This window comes from Thermobia domestica, chromosome 13, assembly GCF_964235325.1.
Source record: "Thermobia domestica chromosome 13, izTheDome1.hap1.1, whole genome shotgun sequence".
Taxonomy (NCBI): Eukaryota; Metazoa; Arthropoda; class Insecta; order Zygentoma; family Lepismatidae; genus Thermobia; species Thermobia domestica.
This window is the reverse complement of record NC_137466.1, coordinates 13,721,113-13,744,229: the sequence shown is the minus strand read 5'-3', so window position 1 is coordinate 13,744,229 and position 23,117 is coordinate 13,721,113. Positions and strand designations below refer to the sequence as shown.

General features: G+C 35.1%; 1 protein-coding gene across 1 annotated transcript in view; it reads left to right on the top strand.

The window, feature by feature from the left end:
* The window catches only part of LOC145669127 (inactive pancreatic lipase-related protein 1-like), a 265,962-nt gene that overhangs the window by 9,087 nt on the left and 233,758 nt on the right, over positions 1 to 23,117 (top strand). The window contains exon 2 of the mRNA XM_081737472.1: positions 6,151 to 6,348. Within this exon, the coding sequence (XP_081593598.1) occupies positions 6,151 to 6,348 (198 nt within the window). The remainder of the gene's footprint in view (positions 1 to 6,150; positions 6,349 to 23,117) is intronic.

Here is a 23,117-nt window from a genome sequence, read left to right as displayed (position 1 = left end):
ATTGACCCGACTGGCCCGATCCGATAACTCGACATGAGTGACCTGACCCTAGCTGACCCGATTGACCCCACCCGAAACCCGATCCGAGCTGACCCGACTGACCCGACTCGACAACCCGACACGAATTGACCTGACCCGACTCGACCCGTGACAAGACCCGACCGACTCAGGTCGGGTCGGGTAGGTTCGACACGACCCGTTTGAGAGCACTACTTTAGAGTAACCAAAAACAGACATAGGGTATAATATCCTAGGATATTTTTACCCACTTCAAAATCTTCGGATTTAAAGCCATATTACCCAAAGTGAGTATGTCTGTTAAGAGATTCTACGGAGTGGTATCAATTTATAATGTAAGATTTGAATTTGTCTTTGAAGTAACCAATAACCGACAGGGAGGTAATAATTTCCTAGGAAATTTTTACCCCCCTACCAAATCTTCGGATTTAAAGCCATCTTGCCCAAAGTGAATGTGTCTGTTAAAAGATACTACGGAATGGTATCAATTTATAATGTAACATTTGAGTTTGTCTTTGAAGTAACCAGAAACCAACAGGGAGGTAATAATTTTCTAGGAAATTTTTACCCCCTACCAAATCTTTGGATTTAAAGCCATCTTGCCCAAAGTGATTGTGTCTGTTAAGAGATACTACGGAGTGCAATGAATTTATAATGTAACATTTGAGTTTGTCTTTGAAGTAACCAGAAACCGACAGGAAGGTAATAATTTTCTAGGAAATTTTTAACCCCCTACCAAATCTTTGGATTTAAAGCCATCTTGACCAAAGTGAGTGCATACACTGAGAGATCACATTTAATGATATGAATTTTTAAGGTGACTTCTGACTTTTCCTTTGAAATTACCAGAAACCGACAAGGGGGTAAAACTCTCCAGGGGGTAAAAGTTTCCAGGGGTAAAAAATCCCTGTGGCACCGGTGCATCTCAAAAACGCTAATAGCTGTGAAATGATAAGTATTGCAAAATCACGTACATCTTTACATAAAATAAGGGAAGGAATTGTTTCGGAGTCGGAAGCTATGTGCGACTTTTTTTTATTGTTGGTAGTAATAATATTTCAAGAAATGAAGCAAGTGAATTTTTACTATGCCTAAAGCGGCGACTTCAGGCCTTATTACGTACACTGATTGTATTAATGCTATGCTACATATATATGATTTGTCCAGTTGGTCATGTGTGAATAAAAAAAATGGAACGTGTGAACAATAAAGTGTATAAAATATCAAAACACTTTCAAAAATTTGTGTTGTAGATATAAGTGTGTTGGATAGGAAATTATACGCCACAGGCACTTCACTTAAACAATTACACTAAGAAACATCTTTGCGCAGAAATAATAAACATTGTGCGCGAGATGGGGTATAGAAAGGGCGACAATTAATACCATTGTACTCGGATGGTCGTACAATGATTCATTCCGATGAAATTAAAATAGGAAATCAATTTTTTTTTAAGGTTAAACACAGGAATAACTTTGAAACATAAAACCAGATAGTGATAGGAATACTGTTAGATATATGAAATTCTGCTACTTGAATGTACAAAAGTTAAGTTAAAAAATGTGTTAAGTGAACTTGAAAGCGCAATTCACATTACTTGCTCGAACTATGCCAGCTACTAATGATAATAGAGCAAAAGTTAGCGGGCGTTTATAGCACAATTGCACCGAGTCCGTTTTACCTGTATATAGTACTGTTATTTGTCACAAGAAACTTCTAAACCAGATGTTCTTTCGGATGCACAGGAAGACGAACTGAAACGTGTAATTTAAAGTAAATCCGACAATCACATTAAAATATATATTTCTAGTACCTCTATGATAAATGTAACCAGACCAAAACTTCTAAATTATCAGCGTCAAATGACTGTAACCCATGATTTGTATGTAAATTTAGAAACAAAACAAGGTGTTGCATTACGAAGTGCACGATTTTTCCAAAAGCCAGTGTCTTTATTGTGCGCACGATCAACTTATAAATGATCTAACAATAGTGTTGAAATTGTAGACTAATAAAATTCATGTGTACTGCTTTCTTCTCAAATAAAAAATCTTACTTGGACTAGGATTATTTAAGGATAATATATTTTACCGCGTAAAAAGTGAACATAAGTCAAGAATTATAATACAACGTATTTAATACTTAAAGGCATTTATAATTCTCTCTCTCTCTCTCTCTTAGAGCTCCCTCGTGGCTAAGCGGTTAGCGTACGCGCCTTTGGCGTGGGAGAGCCGGGTTCAATTCCCGGCGGGAGCTCATGTGGTTCGGATTCCACGTTAATCAGTAGGTCCACGTCTCATATAGCCTCGCTGCTAAAAGGGACGCTAAACTAAAATCAACTCAACTCTCTCTCTCTCTCTCTCTCTCTCTCTCTCTCACACACACACACACACACACACATACACGCACAACACCCAAAACAGTGAAGGAAACGAATGCAACACAGTGTGACCACCCAGCTAAAATATTTCGTACTAACCTATGCAGAGAAAAGTACTAGATCTAGGGAAAAAGTACTAAAATATTATCTGCTCGCGTTTCACCGTATTTATGACATTTTGCGATACTAATATCTTAGAAGGTTTCCGGCATCCCTCTCCCCTGTGGATGGGGAAGTGATACCCAGATTCTTGAAAGAACATTTTAAATATTTTTAGAGTCAAAATTTGATACAAACCGTGCAAACAACTTACAAGCTCCCAATTTTGACTTTACACCCCCAAACTAAAAATTCTGGTGGAATCACTGTTTAATTGTTGTATTAGAACTCACTGTAAAACCACTAAAATAACACACGAAATATCATAAAATGAGCTTCTTGAGAAAATTGAGTTTTAATTCCTTAATAGCGTACTGTTTAAACGGATTATCAAATAGGTAATATTGTATACTATGGTCATTTATTACTTGCAGCAGGCAATCGGACGGAACCACTCCCACTCTTTTAAATACCACTGTTGAAAAAAGTAAGAAAAAAGATAGCAGGAACATTGAAATATTTGTACATTGCAAAATTTTCACGAAATTCCTTTTTTCTCCCAAATGCATTTATAATGAAAGAAGAGGGAGAGAAAAATATTAGATTTGTTAGTGAACGTACTAGAACACTAAAATATTATAAAAGGTACTAGGTCAAGTACGAAAGTACTAGCGGTGGTCACATTGATCCAACAAGCATATTAACAAACTGAACTTGGACCTTCGTGACGTCTTCGGTATTTATGTACGTCCTAATTCAATGTGGCTAATAAAAGTGCTACTCGAGCCATTTATCAGATGAAACTCTTGAGATAAGCGAAACTACGAAGTGGCAGGGCATGATACGAGCGGCCAGTTGCCGCATCTACACGTCGATTCAAAATGTTTAACGAGAGCCAACGTTGGAAATAGCGGTTATTTCAGGGTAATCTGGAACGGAATTCAACTCCCCCTGGAGCTATAAAATTCTTCATATCGTTTTCAGTAAGGGTTGCTAATATTTTCGCAGTACTACCCTAACCCTCTACATATTGAAATCCCCGAATCCCCTCTGCAATAATCCTCTCTGCGCGAGATAGAACACTCTCGCGAAAAACACGCAGCAAGAGAGGAAAATATTGTCTTATCTGTTATCAAACCACCTTCTGCAATTTACACTTAACCATAATCAACCTGAACTTCTAGAAGAAAAAAATGGTGATCGTTAAACTTTAGCATAGTTTATTTCCTTTGAGAAGGAACCAATCTAGAATTATGAAGAAGATTCCTCGAGAGGCACCCAAATGAAATGAAATGAGAAGGAACCAAGGAAAGAAGAACTAAAGTTAATAAAGAAAGCTTTAATTTAAATAGTGAATAATTTGTATTTTTTAAAAATATATTAGGACTACGAATTAACTGCTTAGGAGAGGCAGAATTGATATTATGGCTTTTATCTAGCTCATACAATCGAAAAAGAAAAGAACTCATAAAATGTTTTGTGTTCACTATTGTACTATATGGGTTATAAACAAGTACAATACCCAAAAGTGATGAAAAACGACTCTAAGCTTTCGAAATGTGAATATGAAGACAAATCCACTGTCTGAGAACCGAGTTGAAAAATTATTGAAATTTGCATATAGTATGATCGTTTAGAAGTCAGGTGTGCGTGGTAAGCCAGATCTCCTTAAAGGGTAACGAGGATGTGAGTTTCTTAGGAGGAAATTTAATTGCTGTACACTCTGCACTATAGACAAGGTTTCAACGGTGAAAGTTACTTTCGCATCTACCTAGGTATAGGGGACTATATTATGATATTTAGAAGCTCTATGATTGAAACCACCATGAAAGATATGTACCATCGGCCTGAGTTTGTAGAGCATATATGTAATGTACAGCACGTGTGTATTTCTAAATGGAGGAGAGCAATGCTCTTGTAAATAATTGCATGTGTGTTCAGCCAAGTCTATATAACTTTTATACAGTTTCTTGTTACAAGTATCGTACGTAGCAATCATAAAATTGTGGCATAAGAACAAAATTAAGTGGGTATATATTTAAATTATAATAACCTCAAAGTAAAAGCTCAAGTTTGATATATCGTAAAATAATACACTTTGAGGTAGAGTGGTGACAAATGTAAGGATGCAAAAGAACTAAAAAAAAACTTCCAGGATTGGGAATGATTTTTTGACTCTGCAACCAAAAACACAAATCTTATCGCAGTTTAAAGTATGAAGCATATCGTTTTGTTAGGATCAAATGTAACATAGATTACATACCGACAGTATACAGGCAGATTCTGTATTTATGTATCTAATATTATGTAGTTCTTCTATTGGAAAATTTAATAACTTCTCGACATTCGTCCGCCGGTGTGACTAAACAAGATCCGTAAAAAGTAGGCTTAATGTATGCATTGTTCTACTGAAGCCATCCAATTGTTGTCACACCATTAAAATGAATAGATGAATAATAAGAGATGTGGTCCGGTAAGAATGGCAGCGATGGTAGGTGCTGGAAGTCTGCAGTATGTTTTCTGAACGATTTTTGCACATGATGCACAATACCTGGGTGCATAAATGCTTAGAAGGTACAATAGGAAAGCGAAGAAAGTAGAACATGGAACTAGTATTCACCCTCTAAGCCAGAATATGTAACTATATTATGCATTATTGAGACCCAAAAGAGTACTTCATTGTGTTATGGTATTTCCACCAAAAGAATACACGTAAATTTATTAAGTGGAGTAATGATCATAACTCAAAACAGTATATTTTTCTCTATCGTTGAATTCGAATGATCAATGCATGACACGAGTCATTGTCGTTATCGAGCTAGTGTAAGAAGTGGTTGATGACAGAAATAGAATGTGCAAGTATCCGACACATGATCATGAAAGACTTTTTTTGAGTATCCGCTGTTCCTTTTGTACTGTTCATGTGTGGCATATGTGTCACAGAACACCACACTCAACTCAACAAAGCCAAAGTATTTTGTTTTGTTGGTTGAGACAAACTGAGTACGAATGCTTCAAACATTAGTCGAGAAAATGGTAGGATAACAGGAATAAAAGCATTCTTGCTGATCGAATAATACATTTCAGTTTACAATAACTTCTGAGCACCCCTGTTGTATGAGACAGAATATGCACAACATTTTTAGCTTTTGTCTGGGGCATTGTATGTATTGGTGAGTATCGTAGTTAGATCCATTAGTTCATCTGCCGATTGAGCAGTGCTTTTTATGTAAACAGATTATTATTATTTTTGATTTTGTTATGTAACATTTGCTATTGTACTGGTGCCTAACTGAATATACTAATTATGATACCAAAAAATCTCCTACTGAGTAAGACTTTCCTGGCTTTTCTATCCATCTATCCGTGAATGCATGATTTAGAACTAGTTTTATATTAAAATTTTGTAGTCTAATATAGGGAATATTTCATACACCCTGTAGAACAGTAATTTCATTTTTAAAAACGTATATTCGGCTGAACATACTTAGCCTTTCGTTTTATGCGGTAATCAACATTTTAGCGTAAGAAAAAATATATGCATTTTAAAATTAATATATGCTAAATTATGACTTTCCTCTATTCTCCATATTTCAGTACCTTCTCTATTAACAAATTCTTAAAGGTGACAAACTGTTTTTTTTCTTCACTAGCCGAAGGAGTCTCCAGCTACTGTCATTTGCACAGGATGCTTCGAAGGAAGATGCATTTGATTATTTTCTTAGCATTTTTGGTAGAATTTGGAGCATCAGAAGCTAAAGCGCAACAGGAAGATACGCCAGGCCTAAAATTTTTTAAAAAAATTCCTTTGATAGGTGAAGCTTTTCAAGTTGCAGAAAACGTTATTCATGGTAAGTAGATAACATTTAATATTATTTTACTTGCTCTTAAAAAATTTCAATTATATGCTAAATACAAGTTTTACTGGAACTACTATAATGTCAAAAGACTACAATTAATTTTTTAAGCAGATAATACAATGCAAAACCTAAATACTAACAAGGAACGGACATGAACCTGTCATCTGGATATCCGAGTCAAACCTAGTCCTTTCGATAAACATAACAAAGATTTGTTCATACACAAAAAACTAGGTGCAATGGACAATGGAGTAAGTCTTGGGGCCCATTAACCCTGTTAGTATAAACAAAATTGACTCGTAGTGAAATAGCTATTGCATCAACACTGTTCATCGGAAAGTCATGATTTCTAGCACTGGTCGGCATTAAAATTCTCCCACGAGGGTGAAAGGGTGTTCGGACAGATTTCGAGAAGCTGATTACGAATATCTCATGGAGAAAGTTCCAGCATGTAAGTTTTTTTTGGCGGGGTGCTGTTTCCATAATTCACAGAAAAATCGTATTTTTCGTATTTAATATGTGTTTTCCGTGTTTGGAGTTCATAATTCTGAATTTTCATCTTAATCCAAGACCTTTTACTAGACTACATCCCAGGAACATTCTTTTCTCTAGCTCACGACCCCCCGGAAACGTACCCCCTCCCCTTGGGTTGCAAAGATTTATTGTCGTTCCCCACTGCATACACTGAAGCCTAAGTGTTATTGACGGAGAAAGGTTTCGTAATCAACTTGCGATCATTCATCGGCTCCCTTTTATCTAGACGACAGACAGATTGTTGAAAAAAGGCGCCAAGGCATACACCACGTTGTCGTGTGAAACAAATATTTCAGTTTCGAGTTGATCTTTGTGTTAGAAGGTAGTGTTACGCTGTGTCTGCGTATACCGTAGGTGAAAAATATTTCTGGGTGAAATATTGACGTTTGTGTTAAACGAACATGCCGAGAACTTGCAACAATTCGACAGATTTATTCTGCTACATAGTGGGGGAAGTGATTTTCAAGGGACGAAGTAGGCCATTGTCACTGTTCCTGAAGACAGCCTACCATCTGTACCTGGCGACCAGGATCGCGTTTGGGCTCCGAAACAAAGTTGTAACTCCTGTGCGCGTACTCTCACTGACTGGTTAAAAGGTACACATCAATCGATGCCGTTCGCCGTACCTATGGCTTAGCGCGAACCTCGTGATCATGTTTGAGACTGTTACTTCTGCCTGACTAATATAAAAGGTTTCTCAAAAAACATGAAGCATAAAATACAGTATCCTAACTTGGATTCCGCGAGGAGACCTGTGAAACATGATGTTTGTCTGCCTGTACCCGTACCACCAGACTCATACACCCTGTGCAGTGTTTCGTCCGATGAAGAACCTGCTGCTTGTGAGGATGTTGCACAATCTTCGAGTACACAGTCAGATCCCAATTACGCTCCAGTGCCTGACACTAATGAACCACATATGATAAGTCAGAAAAAGATGAATGATCTGATCAGAGACTTAAACCTTCCCAAGACTAAGGCCCTGTTGCTTGCATCACGACTTCAACAATGGAATCTACTAAACCAAGATGTGAATATATCGATGTATAGGGAAAGAGAGGTGAGCCTAGTTCCTAATTTTAGAAAGGGTGGTGATTTGGTGTATTGCAGTGACATTCCATCCATCGCTTATGGGACAACTGAAGTTGAACTACAACACTGAAGATTGGAGGCTATTCGTAGATTCGTCTAGGATAAGTCTCAAGGCAGTGTTACTACACAATGGCAATGAAAAGCCAGCCATCCCTATTTCTCATGCTGTACAGATGAAAGAAACATGCGAGAACATGCGAAACCTATTGCCGAAAATAAAGTACGAACAGTTCCAGTTGTCTGTATGCGCTGACCTTAAGGTTATTGCCATCCTAATCGGTTTACAGGGAGGTTCCACAAAGCACTGCTGCTTGTGTCATTCGGATAGTCGAGCCAGAGATCAGTACATCATCACAAAATGGCCGCCAACGAAGCAGCTGGTCCCAGGGGAGGTGAACGTGGCTAATGAACGTCTTGTGGATCCGGAGAAAATATTCTTACCATCCCTTCATATCAAATTAAGGCTCATGAAGGTCTTCGTCACGAAGGTGTTCATCTGAACCGGGATGGTGAAGCATTTAATCATCTCAGAAAACTATTCCCAAGACTCAGCGGGGCCAAGGTGAAAGAAGGTGTTTTTACGGGACCTCAAATCAGAGACGTTTTTAAGGATACTAAATTTTCTTCTAAGCTTAATGAAGTCGAAAGTGAGGCTTGGGAGGCCTTTCGAAAAGTGTGCAGTAACTTTCTATGGAATCATAAGTCACCTGATTACAAAGATATTGTGGGCAGGTTAATTACTTCATTTCGTAACATGCGGTGTAATATGTAGCTAACGTTACACTTCTTGCATTGCCACCTGGACTTCTTCCCTGAAATGTACAACTTGGGGGAAAGCTCTGACGAACACGGGGAAAGGTTTCACCAGCAAATAGCTATCATGAAGAGGCGCTACAGTGGTAAATGGAGTGTGAATATGTTGGCAGACTTCTGTTGGAATGTGACACGCGAGACACGCTGTACTAATTACAAGAGGAGTAGGAAAACCAAGTGACACGTAAGTGTTAAACTTTAACTTTTTATGCAATTTTATCTGCATAATTTATATTGATATTGAAATTATAACGTGCAAATTATTATGGGTGGAGAATAGCATCTTTGGCCGGATACTCAAACACCTCCCTCCTCCCTGAAAACTGGTACGTTTTGGAGAAAAACGGGTTACGGATTCGAACTCAGGAGATCGAAACCTATAGGAATCACCTATTTTCGTTCGTGGGAGCGAAAAAAGTTTCATTTTGCCGACCAGTGTAGTTCATTCTTGTCAGTATGAAACAAGTTCTCCAGAGGTGCTATGTATTGGGACCCATAACATATTTAAACAGGGAAAATTGGGAGAATGTCAGGAAAATTTTTCCAGAAATCCTGCCTATCAACTTCGGACACCTCTGCTGTAGCCCTGGGTCAAAGAACACAATCCAAATGTATTTTGACAAATACTATAGCGGAATATAAAATATTATACCAAGTTTTGTATTGATATACGGAATAGATATGAGGGAAAAGCTTCCACACCAATTCCCCTCATAACCATTCTGTACCAAAGCGATTTAGTGTGATACAAAAATTCATAAGTAAAATCTTTCCTCAAATCTATCCACATTATTGATAAAAGATTATTAATCAAAGATTTCTGCTATCAAAGAAACAATGTTTTCATGTTTTTTCATGAAATATGAATAGTCATGATATATTGAAGTTAATGGACGCAACTATTTTAGAACTTGACTATTGTTGTGTATCATCTTTTGTATGTAAACGAATCAATATTCTTGGGTTGGGTTGTATGAGTATTTTTCCATTTGTTTATGGAGAAGTGATAGTACTTATATCTAAAATACTTTCAGTCCTTTCTTCAATTCCTACATAATTGTTTTAGTTTTCATTTGTATACATAAATACCACACCATGCCAACGGATCAGTTTATCTGCACACGTTATCGGGTACTTGATCGTCAAATGCTTTGATCCCCGCAAATACCTACCAGTTAACATTTCTAGATGAACACTTTCTTACAAGACCGAAAAGTTTAATTATCTCTTCTGAGTAATACTCCCAGCAGCAATAAAATTAAACAGATTATTTCAGCACAAGAAACATTACTAGATGCATTTAAGAAACTCAACATGAACTCACAACCGTGACAGAGATGAATAAGCTTAGCTTTCAAAATGTATAGCCGAGATTAGTACCATCATTGTGAATTTTTAAAAAGAGTTAGTCTCTCTGAAAGGCCAACTTATTTCCAGTGCAGAAGTTCAAAAATTTATTGCAATCCTCCGCGAGAGAATTGACTCGCTAATTAGTAACCACAACATGTTTAAAACATTGATCAGTTTCTTACAGACAGCAATAAACGAATGGGGCGAATTAGTTGAATACAAGTCTTCAAGCCAGTATGAATCCTTTCAAAGAAGAATTTAAAATACTTCGAAAAGATAATAGTCAGCTACTACTGTTTAATTAAAATTCCGAAATTTGAAGAAAGACAGACTTGGAGACATTATTCATTGGACTCCGCATGAAATCGAAAGATAAAAGATTTCCTTAGCTAAACTTAATAAACGTGTTGAAGAGTTCGTTGCAATATATTTCAGCCACCATACAAACAGAGGTTCTACTTAAAAGGGTGCCAAAACAAAGTTACTTAGTAACTCTGCGAGAAAATTTAAACACTATTGGAAACAACGAGATATCTTGAAGAAATAAGAGAACGTTTGGCTTCTGTTGGAAAAACAATAAGATATTAGCTACATTTCAAAAATACAAGAAATACGATTCAGTATTACAAACCCCAAGAATGCCATTGAAGATGCAGGTAATTATTCTCCTGACATTTGTACACATTAAAGACACAAGTGGAAACAATTTTCGAAATAGTGTTTATTACACACACTAAAGACCTAACCGCAACACAAATTGTCTGAACGGAACTTCGAAATGAACTAAAAGAGACCATTCAACTACATTCAAAGTTTGTTTCGGTGCAACAAGTGAATGAATTTGTTTCAAAATTTAAATAAGAGTTCAAAAATCTTGATGATCGTGCAAAGACTTATGGTGAGCTAATAGCAAATATTAAGAAGCGACTCAACGATCTCAATACAAACGATATGAACATAGCACTTTAGTTATCTTACCTAGTAAATGTGCCGATATAAATTTATTCAGGACGATGGAGTTGTGAAATATTCAAGAATTTTATTACAGCGACTGATTTAATGAATGTGAAGACAAATCAGACATTGATTGCAATGCTAAACTTGCAGCGTTGATAATAAATGTGAATAACAAAATTGAGCTGGGTCTGTGTAATACAGAGAAAGAACTTAGGCTTGAAATGAAGTGTTTACACAGCGTACACATGGAAAAGCTGCATTCAACACCTCGTAATAAAAATGACATTAAACAAGCGTGGGGCTATGGTAATGGCTGTATGTTTGATATAAGTACACATTTTTTTGAAATTCAGTTCGAAGAGAAAGTAAAAGAGTTGTAGACTTTACGCCATTAAGGAAGAAGCTTAAACAGTTTCCTATTTGTTTTAAATTTACAACAAAAATTACGTAGGTATTATACAAGAATAACGATCCAAGACTAGGAGTTAAATCCTCATCCAGTGAAGAATATTGAAACATAATGAAACCTGTTTGACGTGAACTAAAGAACACACAAGAAACTAGTAGAAAAGTATTGGTACAGGAATTATAGAACACATATGCGTTTAAAAGGAATTTACATGGATGGATGATGTCAGGAAAGTTGTGTGTCGGTTCTTGTAATTGCCGGAGAAGAAATGTCTGCGAATCGAAATTTCCAAAACGAAATTTTAATTATTATGGATATGATTGTCACCCAAATGTTTGCTTTTATTGCCTAATCCTACAGGAATTGGGTATCTAATTGAACTTTGTAACATACTACCAATTGAAATTTGTTTAGATTATATATATGTGGCATCTAGTATCAAAAGCCGCCAAATGTATTTTATTTTTTAACCGAAATTGAGTTATATATCGGTTGTTATATGTTTGATCTCAAGGAATTCTAAGGAACAGAATTTTGTTTAAAAGCTTAATATTTCATACTAAAAAACTAGTTCAAATATAGGACTTTGTACGCGTGTGTACGCGTGTATACTTCACTGTACGTTTTGCGAGATTACTCGAAACTAATCGAAATGGATGTGACGAATTTTGATACTAGGGGCCTCATATAAAGATAATGGTTTATTTAATGGTATCATTTATAAGCTCCTTTAGTAATTCACAATCCTGGTTCAATTTTGTGGTCTAGGCACTTGTCTCGATGAAAGATTAAGCAAAGGTGATTGGGAAATTAATAAAATAGGTCAGGCTTCTAAAGAGCATGGTATTGCTATATATGGATACAGAAATTAGGCATAGAGCAGGTAAAGAATTAAAAGATAAAGCGTTTGATTGGCTTGAAATATATGTACTTTTGGAATTGAAGATCAACAATGTCATGTAGTTAGTAACCAACAAAGGATATTTAGAATTTGGGAGCAATACATAAAATATTTGAATGACTAGATGAATCACACCAAAGACATTGCGATCGAATAAGAGAAAGAAATGGATGAGGAAGAAAACCCTCCCAGTAAACTTGAAAAATATAGTAGTACATGCCATCAAAGATATGTGAAGAAGAAAGGCCACTGGAGACTACGACATACCAGCAAATTTTCTAAATGGATTAGGAGACAATGTATTGTAAGTACTGAGTTCGCTTAGTAACAAGATCTACCTGAAAGGAGAATGGCTAAAGAATTTCATGATGTTTCATGTTGGTTACTTTACCCTAGAGAAAGCAATCAAGGAAGTGCAGCGATCACAAAACCATTAGCCGTATTTCCCGCACTGGAAAGATTATTCCACACATAGTGAGATATCGGCTGGAACGCAAGATAGAAGAGGTGTTATAGAAATATCAATTTGGATTATGGGAAGTAAAAAACACCAGAGATGCTTTTGGGTTGATAAGAATTATATCAGAAGGAGTTCTTGACGTAAAGAAAGAATTGTGTTTGTGTTTCATCGACTGGCAAAATGTTTTCGATCGATTCAATTGGACCAAAGTTCTGAATATACACAAAGAAACCTCGTTCAACTGGTGAAAGTGATGATTCATTTTCAACCTGATAGGACAACCATCAAGTTGCGCTTGAATGAAGGAGAAATTAATAATGTGAAGATAGCAAGATAAAGATAAAGTATGTCACCCCAATTATTCAACATTTACTGTGAATGTTTAATGAAGGAAGCATTAATTGGAGATTTGAAGATTGGAGGGCAGATCCTGAACAAGAAAACCATGAGAATATCCCGTTTATGTACGCCCTCACGAGATAGAGTAGAATAAAGAGAACTTGAAGGGGTAAATCGTTTCAAATGTCTGGAAAGTATTTGGAAGAGGGACGCTTAGAACATCAAAGAGATGAGATCAAGAATTACCATCTTCAAAGAGTTATTAAGACGAAAATATGACTGAAAGCTATCGAACATAATTTTGACCAAGAAAGTTGTCGGTCAAACGCTGTATATGGAGCATTGGACTGTACAGTTTAGACACTTGAACGTTGTATAAATTAGAGAAGAAACAGAGTGATTCGTAATATGGTGTTGGAAGAAGAGGGTTTTAAGGTTATTTTGGGGGAAGCGGACGCTGGAAGAATCGGTTTAAAAAATCTCAGGACTCAAAATCAGCCAATCAGTGAGCGGTGAACCTAGTTTTCTCTTCTTTAATTCTTTGCATTCATATTCCGAACTCTCATTGGTTCGAAGCTCACATGACTGAACATCAGCTAATGAAAGAGCGTAGAAATAATTTTGTTTTTAAAAAATGCTCTCGCACTCCAGAACTATCCTATTTTATCTACTGATCTACGGAACATCGATAGATCTAACCAGGATCTCCCATTCTTTTAATTACAAGTAAGGTCAAGAATTTAATAGTAATAATAACACTCATAATTTAATTTTGTAAAAAAATCTTTTTGTGCATAATAAAACAATTTACTCTAGTCTTAACTTTCGAAAACTTAATTGATCAGTTTTTGAGCAATTCAATATAGTAATGTTAAAGCTATAAGTTGAAAACATGTCAAAAATCCTCATTAAAATCATTTAATTACACTATATCTTCTAGATTATCACCTAGCTGCAATAAAAGTGCTTTGATCCAGGACCGACTTCTGGGGCGGGCGGTGGGTTGTCATAATGTTACTTTTAAGGGCTCCAAACTCTGGGATGGATTTTATTTATATATATAAAACAAGAAAATTTCCACTTGAAGGGGGGGGGGCGATTGCGATCGCCCCCTTTGAATCCGCCCCTGCTTTGAAGTGGTTCAGTGTGCACACTCCTTAAGACAACTTTATTGCAGATTTAACAACGTACCATGTTCAATTAGGACCTATGTGAAGGTTTATAATACTTCGTCAAATTAGGGAGAAATTCCTAGTTTTCTTGCTTTGAATAGTTTACTAAGGGATCCTGACTGTTATTTTCTTGGCACATGTGGAGATAAATACGCACAGGTTAATAATATGGGTGCTAACAGATGAGGCAGGAAAACGAATTTTATGAAAATAAAAAGCACCAACATGTGCTAGGATGTAGTATAGCATAGTACGGTTGATTAAGTTACGTTAGTAGAATAGTCTCGAACGTCTGCTAGGATAGAGCAGGTTAGCGTTAATAGCGTTGTTGGTTTAGGTTAGGTTAGAAGGTAGGTTAAATGGAGTAAGTTACGTAAGATTAACGCAGTAAGTTAGAATTCGTGTTGCGTTTATAAGTACCTTAATGTTGGTTTCACAGAAGTAGTGTTCGTTTAGTGCTTATAATCGTTTCACAGTACTGACTCTACACTTGTAAACATAAAATGTAACTTTGGTACTCTTAGCACAAATACTTTTCAGCCGGAAAATAAGCGTTTAGTTCTACAGATGGTGGCCACGAAATGCAAAGTTAATGGAAAGCTGAACGGAATGAGATTAATTATAAGTATCAGACCAACACAAAGTTTAATATAAGTTAGGATGAGTGTTGCTCGTTGATTTATTTGTGCATGATGCCAGGTTACGAAAAAAATTTCCTTGTTTTGAAGTGACGTGAGCCACATGCTACAGTTCCAGAGGTATTGGTCTCACTTCAAATTTCTCTCATATCTTTCAAGAAAATTAAAAGGATATGCTGAACCGATCAAATTTAATGAAAGTAGTCATGAACATATTTTGTCCTTTTGCGCTGAATAAATGTCAGCGGTTCGGAGAAACATAATACTATGTCACATTTTCTAAATTTGAGTAAACTGGAAAAGAGCGTTGAACATTCTCATGCAATTCAATGCAATGACATATACCAAACAAGCTTCGCCTGCTGTCTGCTGTTATATTTTAGGGCTCTAACTACCTACATACTGTTTTCTGGTTCTATATCAAGCCATTCTACCTAATAACTAAATGTTACCGATAATGGCGCTCATCATTATGTTTGCATTGTCAGTATGTAAGCTTAATGCCTGGACAGACCTTCATGTTCTCTTGAGACATCACTATGCTCTTGAAGGAGCGACAGATAACAAACAGAAACAATCTTATCAGTTCTCCTTAGCTATACGATTTTAAAATAATGATGATATTACTTAACAGATAGAAAGAAGTACAAAACCTACTGCCACTACAATCCATGGAGGGCTATTACTAGCCCGGAGTATAGTTAATTATGAAAATGTAACTGCGCCAATATTAGAATGACTCAAAATTGGACTGCTACCATATTAGAAAACTTTTCCAAACAGTTCTAACTTAAGCCTAATCCAATATTAGATTTGTGAGAAAACGTGACATTGATTGACATAACCCTACAGTCAGAAAGGGAGGGAGCTCGTCATGCATGAAAGCACATTAACAGAAATATAAAAAGATGTAAACACTGGAATTAGTAGCCTTTAGGTAAAATAAAGAAGAATAATTATTGTCATCTGACCGTGGGATATGGAACCACCTTACAAGGAGAAGTTTACAAACAGTAGTGAGACCAGTCATATTATACAGAATGTAATGTTGGTCGACGAAAAGGGAGGAACATAAATTGAGTAAATGAAATGAAATGAAATGAAATCTTTGAGTTTCATGTCTCACGATTATGTCGATTAGGCTAAAGGAGACGTGATGATGAGAAATGAATGAAATGGTGGAATGAGGAAAGTGGGAGGAAACAGGATAACCCCGAGAAAACCCACGAGTATGGTGTTTGTCCATCACGAAGTCCACACGGCGCGAGCAGGGATTGAACCAGGGACCCCAAGCACCGGAGGTGAACGTTCTACCACTGAACCACCGCGCCCCCCACATAAATTGAGTGTTGCGGCGATGTAAATGATGTAGTGCATATGTACGTAGAGTGACGCAGATAGACAAAATTAAGAATGAAATGATCTGACTCACAGCAAAGGTAATTCTATCAGAAAGTAGACTTCGATGGTGTGGACGTGCAAGAAGACTTTCCAAATACGTGGGCCAAAGAGAGGATACTATAGTGCTGACTAGAAAACGAGTGCGAGTCCAGCCAAACAAGACGTGGAGAAATTATGTGAAGAACGGTATATAGAGAGAGTTATTTCACATTGGATATGACAGAAAATAAAACAAAGGAAAGATTGCGATCTGAAAATCAATCCCAGCTAACTAGGGAAAAATATTTAGAAGAAGAAGATAATACCAGCAGATTGTCAGTGGTAATGTGACTTAAAGTATCTAGTTCTAAATTTGTAATGATAATCGCTGTATACTCAGAGTGATTGATGTATTTAGTTAGTATAGGTCAGCTGTATTGCTATATTCAAAAAAAGTAGTGTTGATCTAATCAGTGGTTTTGAAACGATTTTATGGGAAAAGAAACGAGTTACTTTACATAATCATAAGGGAAAGAATAAGAATAAGATAGAGCAAAGGTATACTGAGAAGAATCACGAATGGTATATGAAGACAAGATATGCATATTTTAAAAAAAAATATCACAAAAAGAGTTAATCAGACGTTGTAACATCTCACATGAAAATATTTTACAAAATATCATGCGTTCCACTATGTGAAGGTATTTTTATTACTTTTAATAGAGCATGATGAATTCCGACATTCTCATATTAAATGGGATCCAGCAAAAGTATCTCAAAATTTTTAGTCGAGGTGTGGGATAATGAATATTACAAGAAGCGTCACCGTTCACAGGAAGAGCAGATTTATCCGTTGGTGATACTGTAAGTATTAGTAAAACAACATATGTCTTTGACAAGGGATATCATGAGAACCGAACCTTGGAAATCTCTAAAGCAAAAGTTGCTGTATAGAGGATATGACCTGTTCACCCACTAGAATATTTAAATCACTCACCCATTGATGATATTTAATAGAGAGAAGAATTACAACCAGAGTCTATACCGCTGGTGATCATAATAAATATAATAGTGCATAATAATAATAAAAAACGCAGAATTGAGTATCTCGTCGAATTCAAAGTTATTATCCCACCTTTAATTCGTGAATACCAGTATCTCCGATAAAGAAGAATTATATTTGAACTCACCTTTCCCAGTACTAGTTTTCTTATATTACAAAATTACAAGGTCGTGTACAGTTTCATCAGAATTAGGGTATAGCATTAGTGTACATTCATTTCTAATACTTTATGTTGATCATTCATAGTTAAAATAATCAACTATAGTATAAGCCACCAGTGAGTACTAAAGTATGGAAGATTGTGATGATTCTCGCAAATAATTCGTATCAAAAAACAACAAACTTATTCATTTCTTAGCATTGAAAAAAGCAGTGTGTGTTTAATAAGAAATCATTATAATCAATGTGTCTGCAATTATCACTAAGTGTTAATTCAATTTTGACATTTAAAAAGAAATATTTGTGAGGACATACAACAAGGAAAATATACATCATATTATTATGTATTACAATGTGTAATTAAATAAAATATTTAATTAAATTTTAAAATGTGTATAAAGTAAGTAATATATAAAATGGAGGTAGTTTAAATATTTTTTAAAAATTATAATTTAATAAGTAAATTAAAATGTTTTAATTTTTATAGTGTAAATAATTGGATATCATTTTTAAAATTAAAAAATACAAAAAAGTATATATAAATGTCAATATAATAAAATTTATATAAATATTATTATTTTTTTAAAATATTAAAAATTTTATTTTAATATTAAAATTTTGCAAATCAATTTATTCATCATTAATTTTCTACTCCGTTATACTATCCATCAAAACTTCTACTTATCACCATTACCAAAAATAAATAATTATACGCTATCTTCTCTAATCTTTAAATCATACCAATCCATATCATACTCTATAATTATTCAACTATTTAACATCAAATCATTAAATTATTATTCTAAATTATTTCTATATTATCAAATTTTATCTTTAAGTTTCTAATCCCATATTTCTAATCAATTCTAAACTACATTTTCTACACCCCCAAAACTAACTTTAATTTAAATTATTTCTTAAAAAAAACTAAATAAATATTAAAACCATTCAATAATTTCATATATAAAAATTATTTAAAATTCACAAAACAAACAAAAAGTTTCCATTCAACATGCCTCCAAAAATGTTTAACTACTTTCTACATCACAAAACCAATCATATTTAAAATAAGTTACAAATCTATTTTAAATTTTAGCATGGTGAAGTGCGCGATACAAATATTTAATCCAGCACATTATGTACGATGGAGAAAATTAATTCTGAACATATATGAATCAATTTAAGGGCTTTAAAGTCACCGTGTTCCATTTACATTCGGAAGAGTCTCCACTAAACTTCACTTCCACCTTCGCAATTATGAGTGAATGTTGTTTACAATAGTAGCAGAAGCAAACGCTCCCGGAAATAGAAAATCCCTAGGTAGGAAATCCTTATCAAAATGAATATAAAATTGGTACTTTTGTTGGTAGATTACTTGGTTTCGGTGTTTCCATTAGTGAAACTGTGTGAAAGAATATTGAAGTGTGGTGAAATATGATTAGTAATGTAGTAGTGTCAAATCAACTGCTTGAAGAATTATTCGATGAACGTATACAAAATAACAAAAATAATTAGACAACCATGTTGGGAAATGGATGTCATAAGAAAAAGGGTGGCAGTTGTTCTGACTTTGGATTACTTTCAAAAGATCATTATTAACTTCAGTTCCCTTAAATAATTCATTAAAGACGTAAATTAACTCATTAAAGGAGAGCGACATTATCACTAGCACTAGACATTTACGGTTAATTTAAACAAGAAGAAACTATCGCTTTTGCACATATAATTTTATGAATGTAAAAAATTGAATTTACTTTTTTCAATGTTATGATTACACACATGTATCCTTGATAATTCTATAATTGACTAAAACCAAATTAGGCCAATAGATTAGAACTCACCAATATAACCTTTAATACGGAAAGCACTGATGATTATAATATTTTAATATAAGCGTAAGTTTGCACTTAGGCACAAATTGTGAGGTCAGGTGGTTCCTTATTTCCCGCAAAACATAAAACATATGTACCTGTAAAAGGTTTTCTACATGCTGTGTTTAGTGAAGTGGAAATCTATCTGAACAACGAACTGATATCATTTCAATGATACAATCATTTGTATTGTTCTTAGTTCCAAAAATTGTTATATTATAGCGGTGCAGATGAAATGTTTACAGAAAATGAAATGTTCATAAAGATGCATTATAAGAAATAAAATTGTAGCTCGAAATACTTTACACAAATTTTTTTTTTAAAAATTACACAAGAAAACTAGTTTGGAACCTTTACAGGTCAAGAATAGTTTAAGTTTGTCTCAACCGGGATATTGCTCTCCATAATCATTTCTTTGATATTCTACTAAATCCAAATATGACAGAGGCACGAACACAGATATATCGATGATTGTTATTACTTCCATGTTATACTATAACAAGGAAGTACTGTATTACGAACAAAATGCCTAATGTAAATCTAGATACTACTAGATTTTGGCGAAGATCTACCATAGGCCTATCCTATTTACATCTGTGTGTCTGTATGTATGTACGTTCAGACAACATTTCATCAACAATAAACGACGTAAAAGGTCACATCTACATACGGGTCCGGCACAACTTTTTAATGGTTGAATTTGCGAAGTCCCTCACATTTAACATGCAATATCTTGCAAATGGTACAAGCTACCGTAAAACACACTACACCAATGAATTTCTGAGAAAATTTTTATATGAATTTGATGTATCACATGCACCTATTCCCGTTTCAAAAACCGAAAGCTGAATCCAATATGGCGGATTCAGGATGGTGGCTGGTGCGGATAACACATGTCAGGGAAGCAGTACATGATCCAATTTGTTTTGCATTTGCCCACATTCATGTTCAGTTACATCTAAAGAAACTAAAAACTCTGGTCTAATTTTGTGACCAAGCGTTAGAGTAGTGTATGAATTCCAGATATATGAAGGCCCATAAATATGCAAATTACCCGTATGGGCCGCTAAAATTAGTACAATACACTTTGGGCCGCGGAGGACTTTGCATTTAAATCAAATTTAGATGAATTCCGAGGGGACACTTCGCGAATGTACCTTGTCAGTGTATTTGGCTATTGTCACAGGCCACCATTGACCCACGCAACAAGGGGAGAAAAATATAAAAATCATTCAAAATGACCGATATCAGAGGGCACTTTAGTAATAGTAAAAAGTGACTGACTAATGGAATATTACTATTTTCTCTTAATTTAACCCAATGAAGCGGGATAGTTGATGCAAGTTATAAATAATCTGAAAGCAGCCACTTTCTTTCAAACCTAAACTTCTACACTAATAACGCTCACTGGCATTATGTCACACAGTAAAACCTAAGAATCATAATTTCTCTTTCACTAATTTTCACCAGATAGAGCCACAATCTAGACTACACTATAGAACGACGACATTACGTGACAGAGAAAATCATAAAGCCTTAAATAAATGTTTTCTAGCGAGAGAAACTAGAGTGTAAAAACATATCTCAGAGCATATGGATGTATGTTTAACACTTTATCTATGTCGTGAGACTACACTGTTAAAAATATTCTCTTAAATCTGAGAAACCGTTTCTTATATGTGCACCGAGAATATCTTTTCTTAGAAACAAGAGTTTAAAACTCTCATTAATGATATATGAAGAAAAGTAGATGAGGTTGTATAAAGCGAAACGAGAAAATATACTGTTACTTTCCTTATAAATGAGAATGATCTAATCTCATTTCTAAGAAAATATTGTCTCGGTGCACAGATGAGGAACCGTTTCTCAAATTTAAGAAAGTATTTTTAACAGTATATTAACCCGAGATGTACTCGAACCTGAATCCACAAAGTGGGGGTGATGTATATATTTGCTGAAAGCTTGGGCCAAGGTAAGATCAAAACCGGTTGCCAAAATTGGGGAGGTCTGATTCATTCCGCTTGGGGGCAGCACTTTACTCGTTTTTATTAAAAATCTTCGAACTGTTAATAGTCCGTTGCAAACCCGAAAAATCTGAAACGGTGAGACAGATATGAAAACAGAAAAACATATCTATCATCATTTCAAAAGTACAACGTATTGAAGTAAAATAAATAGGCCCAGGGTCCCCCGCAGAGTCCCAGACGGGGTCAAAATCATTTTCTTAATGGAAAGAGAGTCAACTTTCATATCGTATGAAAGTTGCTGTTAAATAAATGAAGATAAATCAAGTCTCGACTCTCTCCGAAATAGAGGTGGATCAAAATATCAACAGAATCTTCATTGCAAAGTTTATGGCCACTCGTATGGATCTGAAACGGTGGGATAGGTGTAAAAACAAAAACACGGATACGTCATTATTTCAAAACTATAATACTTCAAAGTAGAGATGCAAGGGCTCGGAAAAAACCGGCTTTTTTGGAAAAAAAAACTCGGTTTTTTCTGCTTCGCTTTTTTGCTTGGGAAATTTTGGGCTTTTTTGAAAATTCTGCTTTAAATTGATAAACCAGATTTTGTTTCGCTTCTCTACAACACAAAAAGTCATTTAATTAGTGGTTGATGCCGATAATAATATAAAACCTCGAAAATAAACCATGAATTTCGAAAAGATATTTCAAACAATTTTACTTCCCAACATATTTACATTATGAATTCCAAAGGATTAACCAATGTATATAATAAGATTTTTTTTAACCTCCTACATACAGGGTTGGCAAGAGCCATGGCTGTTTTTGAAAATGCCAAAAACCCGTTTTTTGGGGGAGTTTAAATTAGGCTTTTTTGGTTTAAACCAGGTTTTTTGGGGTTTAGATATTTTGCTTTATGTACTTATATTACATATTGACAGAAATAAGTTTGTTTCGCCTTTGTGTTATTATGCAACAACGGGGTTATGCTGGAAGAGGTCACATAAGCTTAAAGAAATCCGGTCAGTAAATTTCTTAAATTGAGTAACTCCCGCCATAGCCATCGGGAAAATCCCGTCATTACTCTAAATGTAAAACAATAACGGAAAAAATCCTGTTATTGCTTTGCATGTAAAATTTAAAGGTCGACGTATCATAATCAGTACGCTAAAACTGAGGTATTAAATTACAAATTTAGTGCGTACATATCATTGAAAGTACAATCCAAGCTAATGTTGGAAGCTACGTAGGTAATCGACAAATTTTGTCAATTTATATCAGTATATTTAAGCAACCTTGGCTTCTTTATAAAACAACAGGCATTCAGGCATGCAGAAATATACAATTTAGTTTCGTTTCGTATGTTCAGGCTTAACATCCTTACGCAATACCGAGGTTATCAAGGAGAAGACTTTCTCTTAAAGTGACATCCGAACCGCTACTTTGTTTAAGCATGAAAGAATGGTTGTGGTTCGACAGAGAATTGAACATGGGACACCTTGATTAAAAGGTGAAAAGGAAATAAAACTAAAGCAGATGGTTTGATGTATGGAAACGTCACCATGAAGTTCACACGATTCGCATTTTTCGTACCTTTTATTTTTTTTTTCGGATTAAACCAGTTGTTTATTTTTAAAAAAAGAAGAAAAACAGCT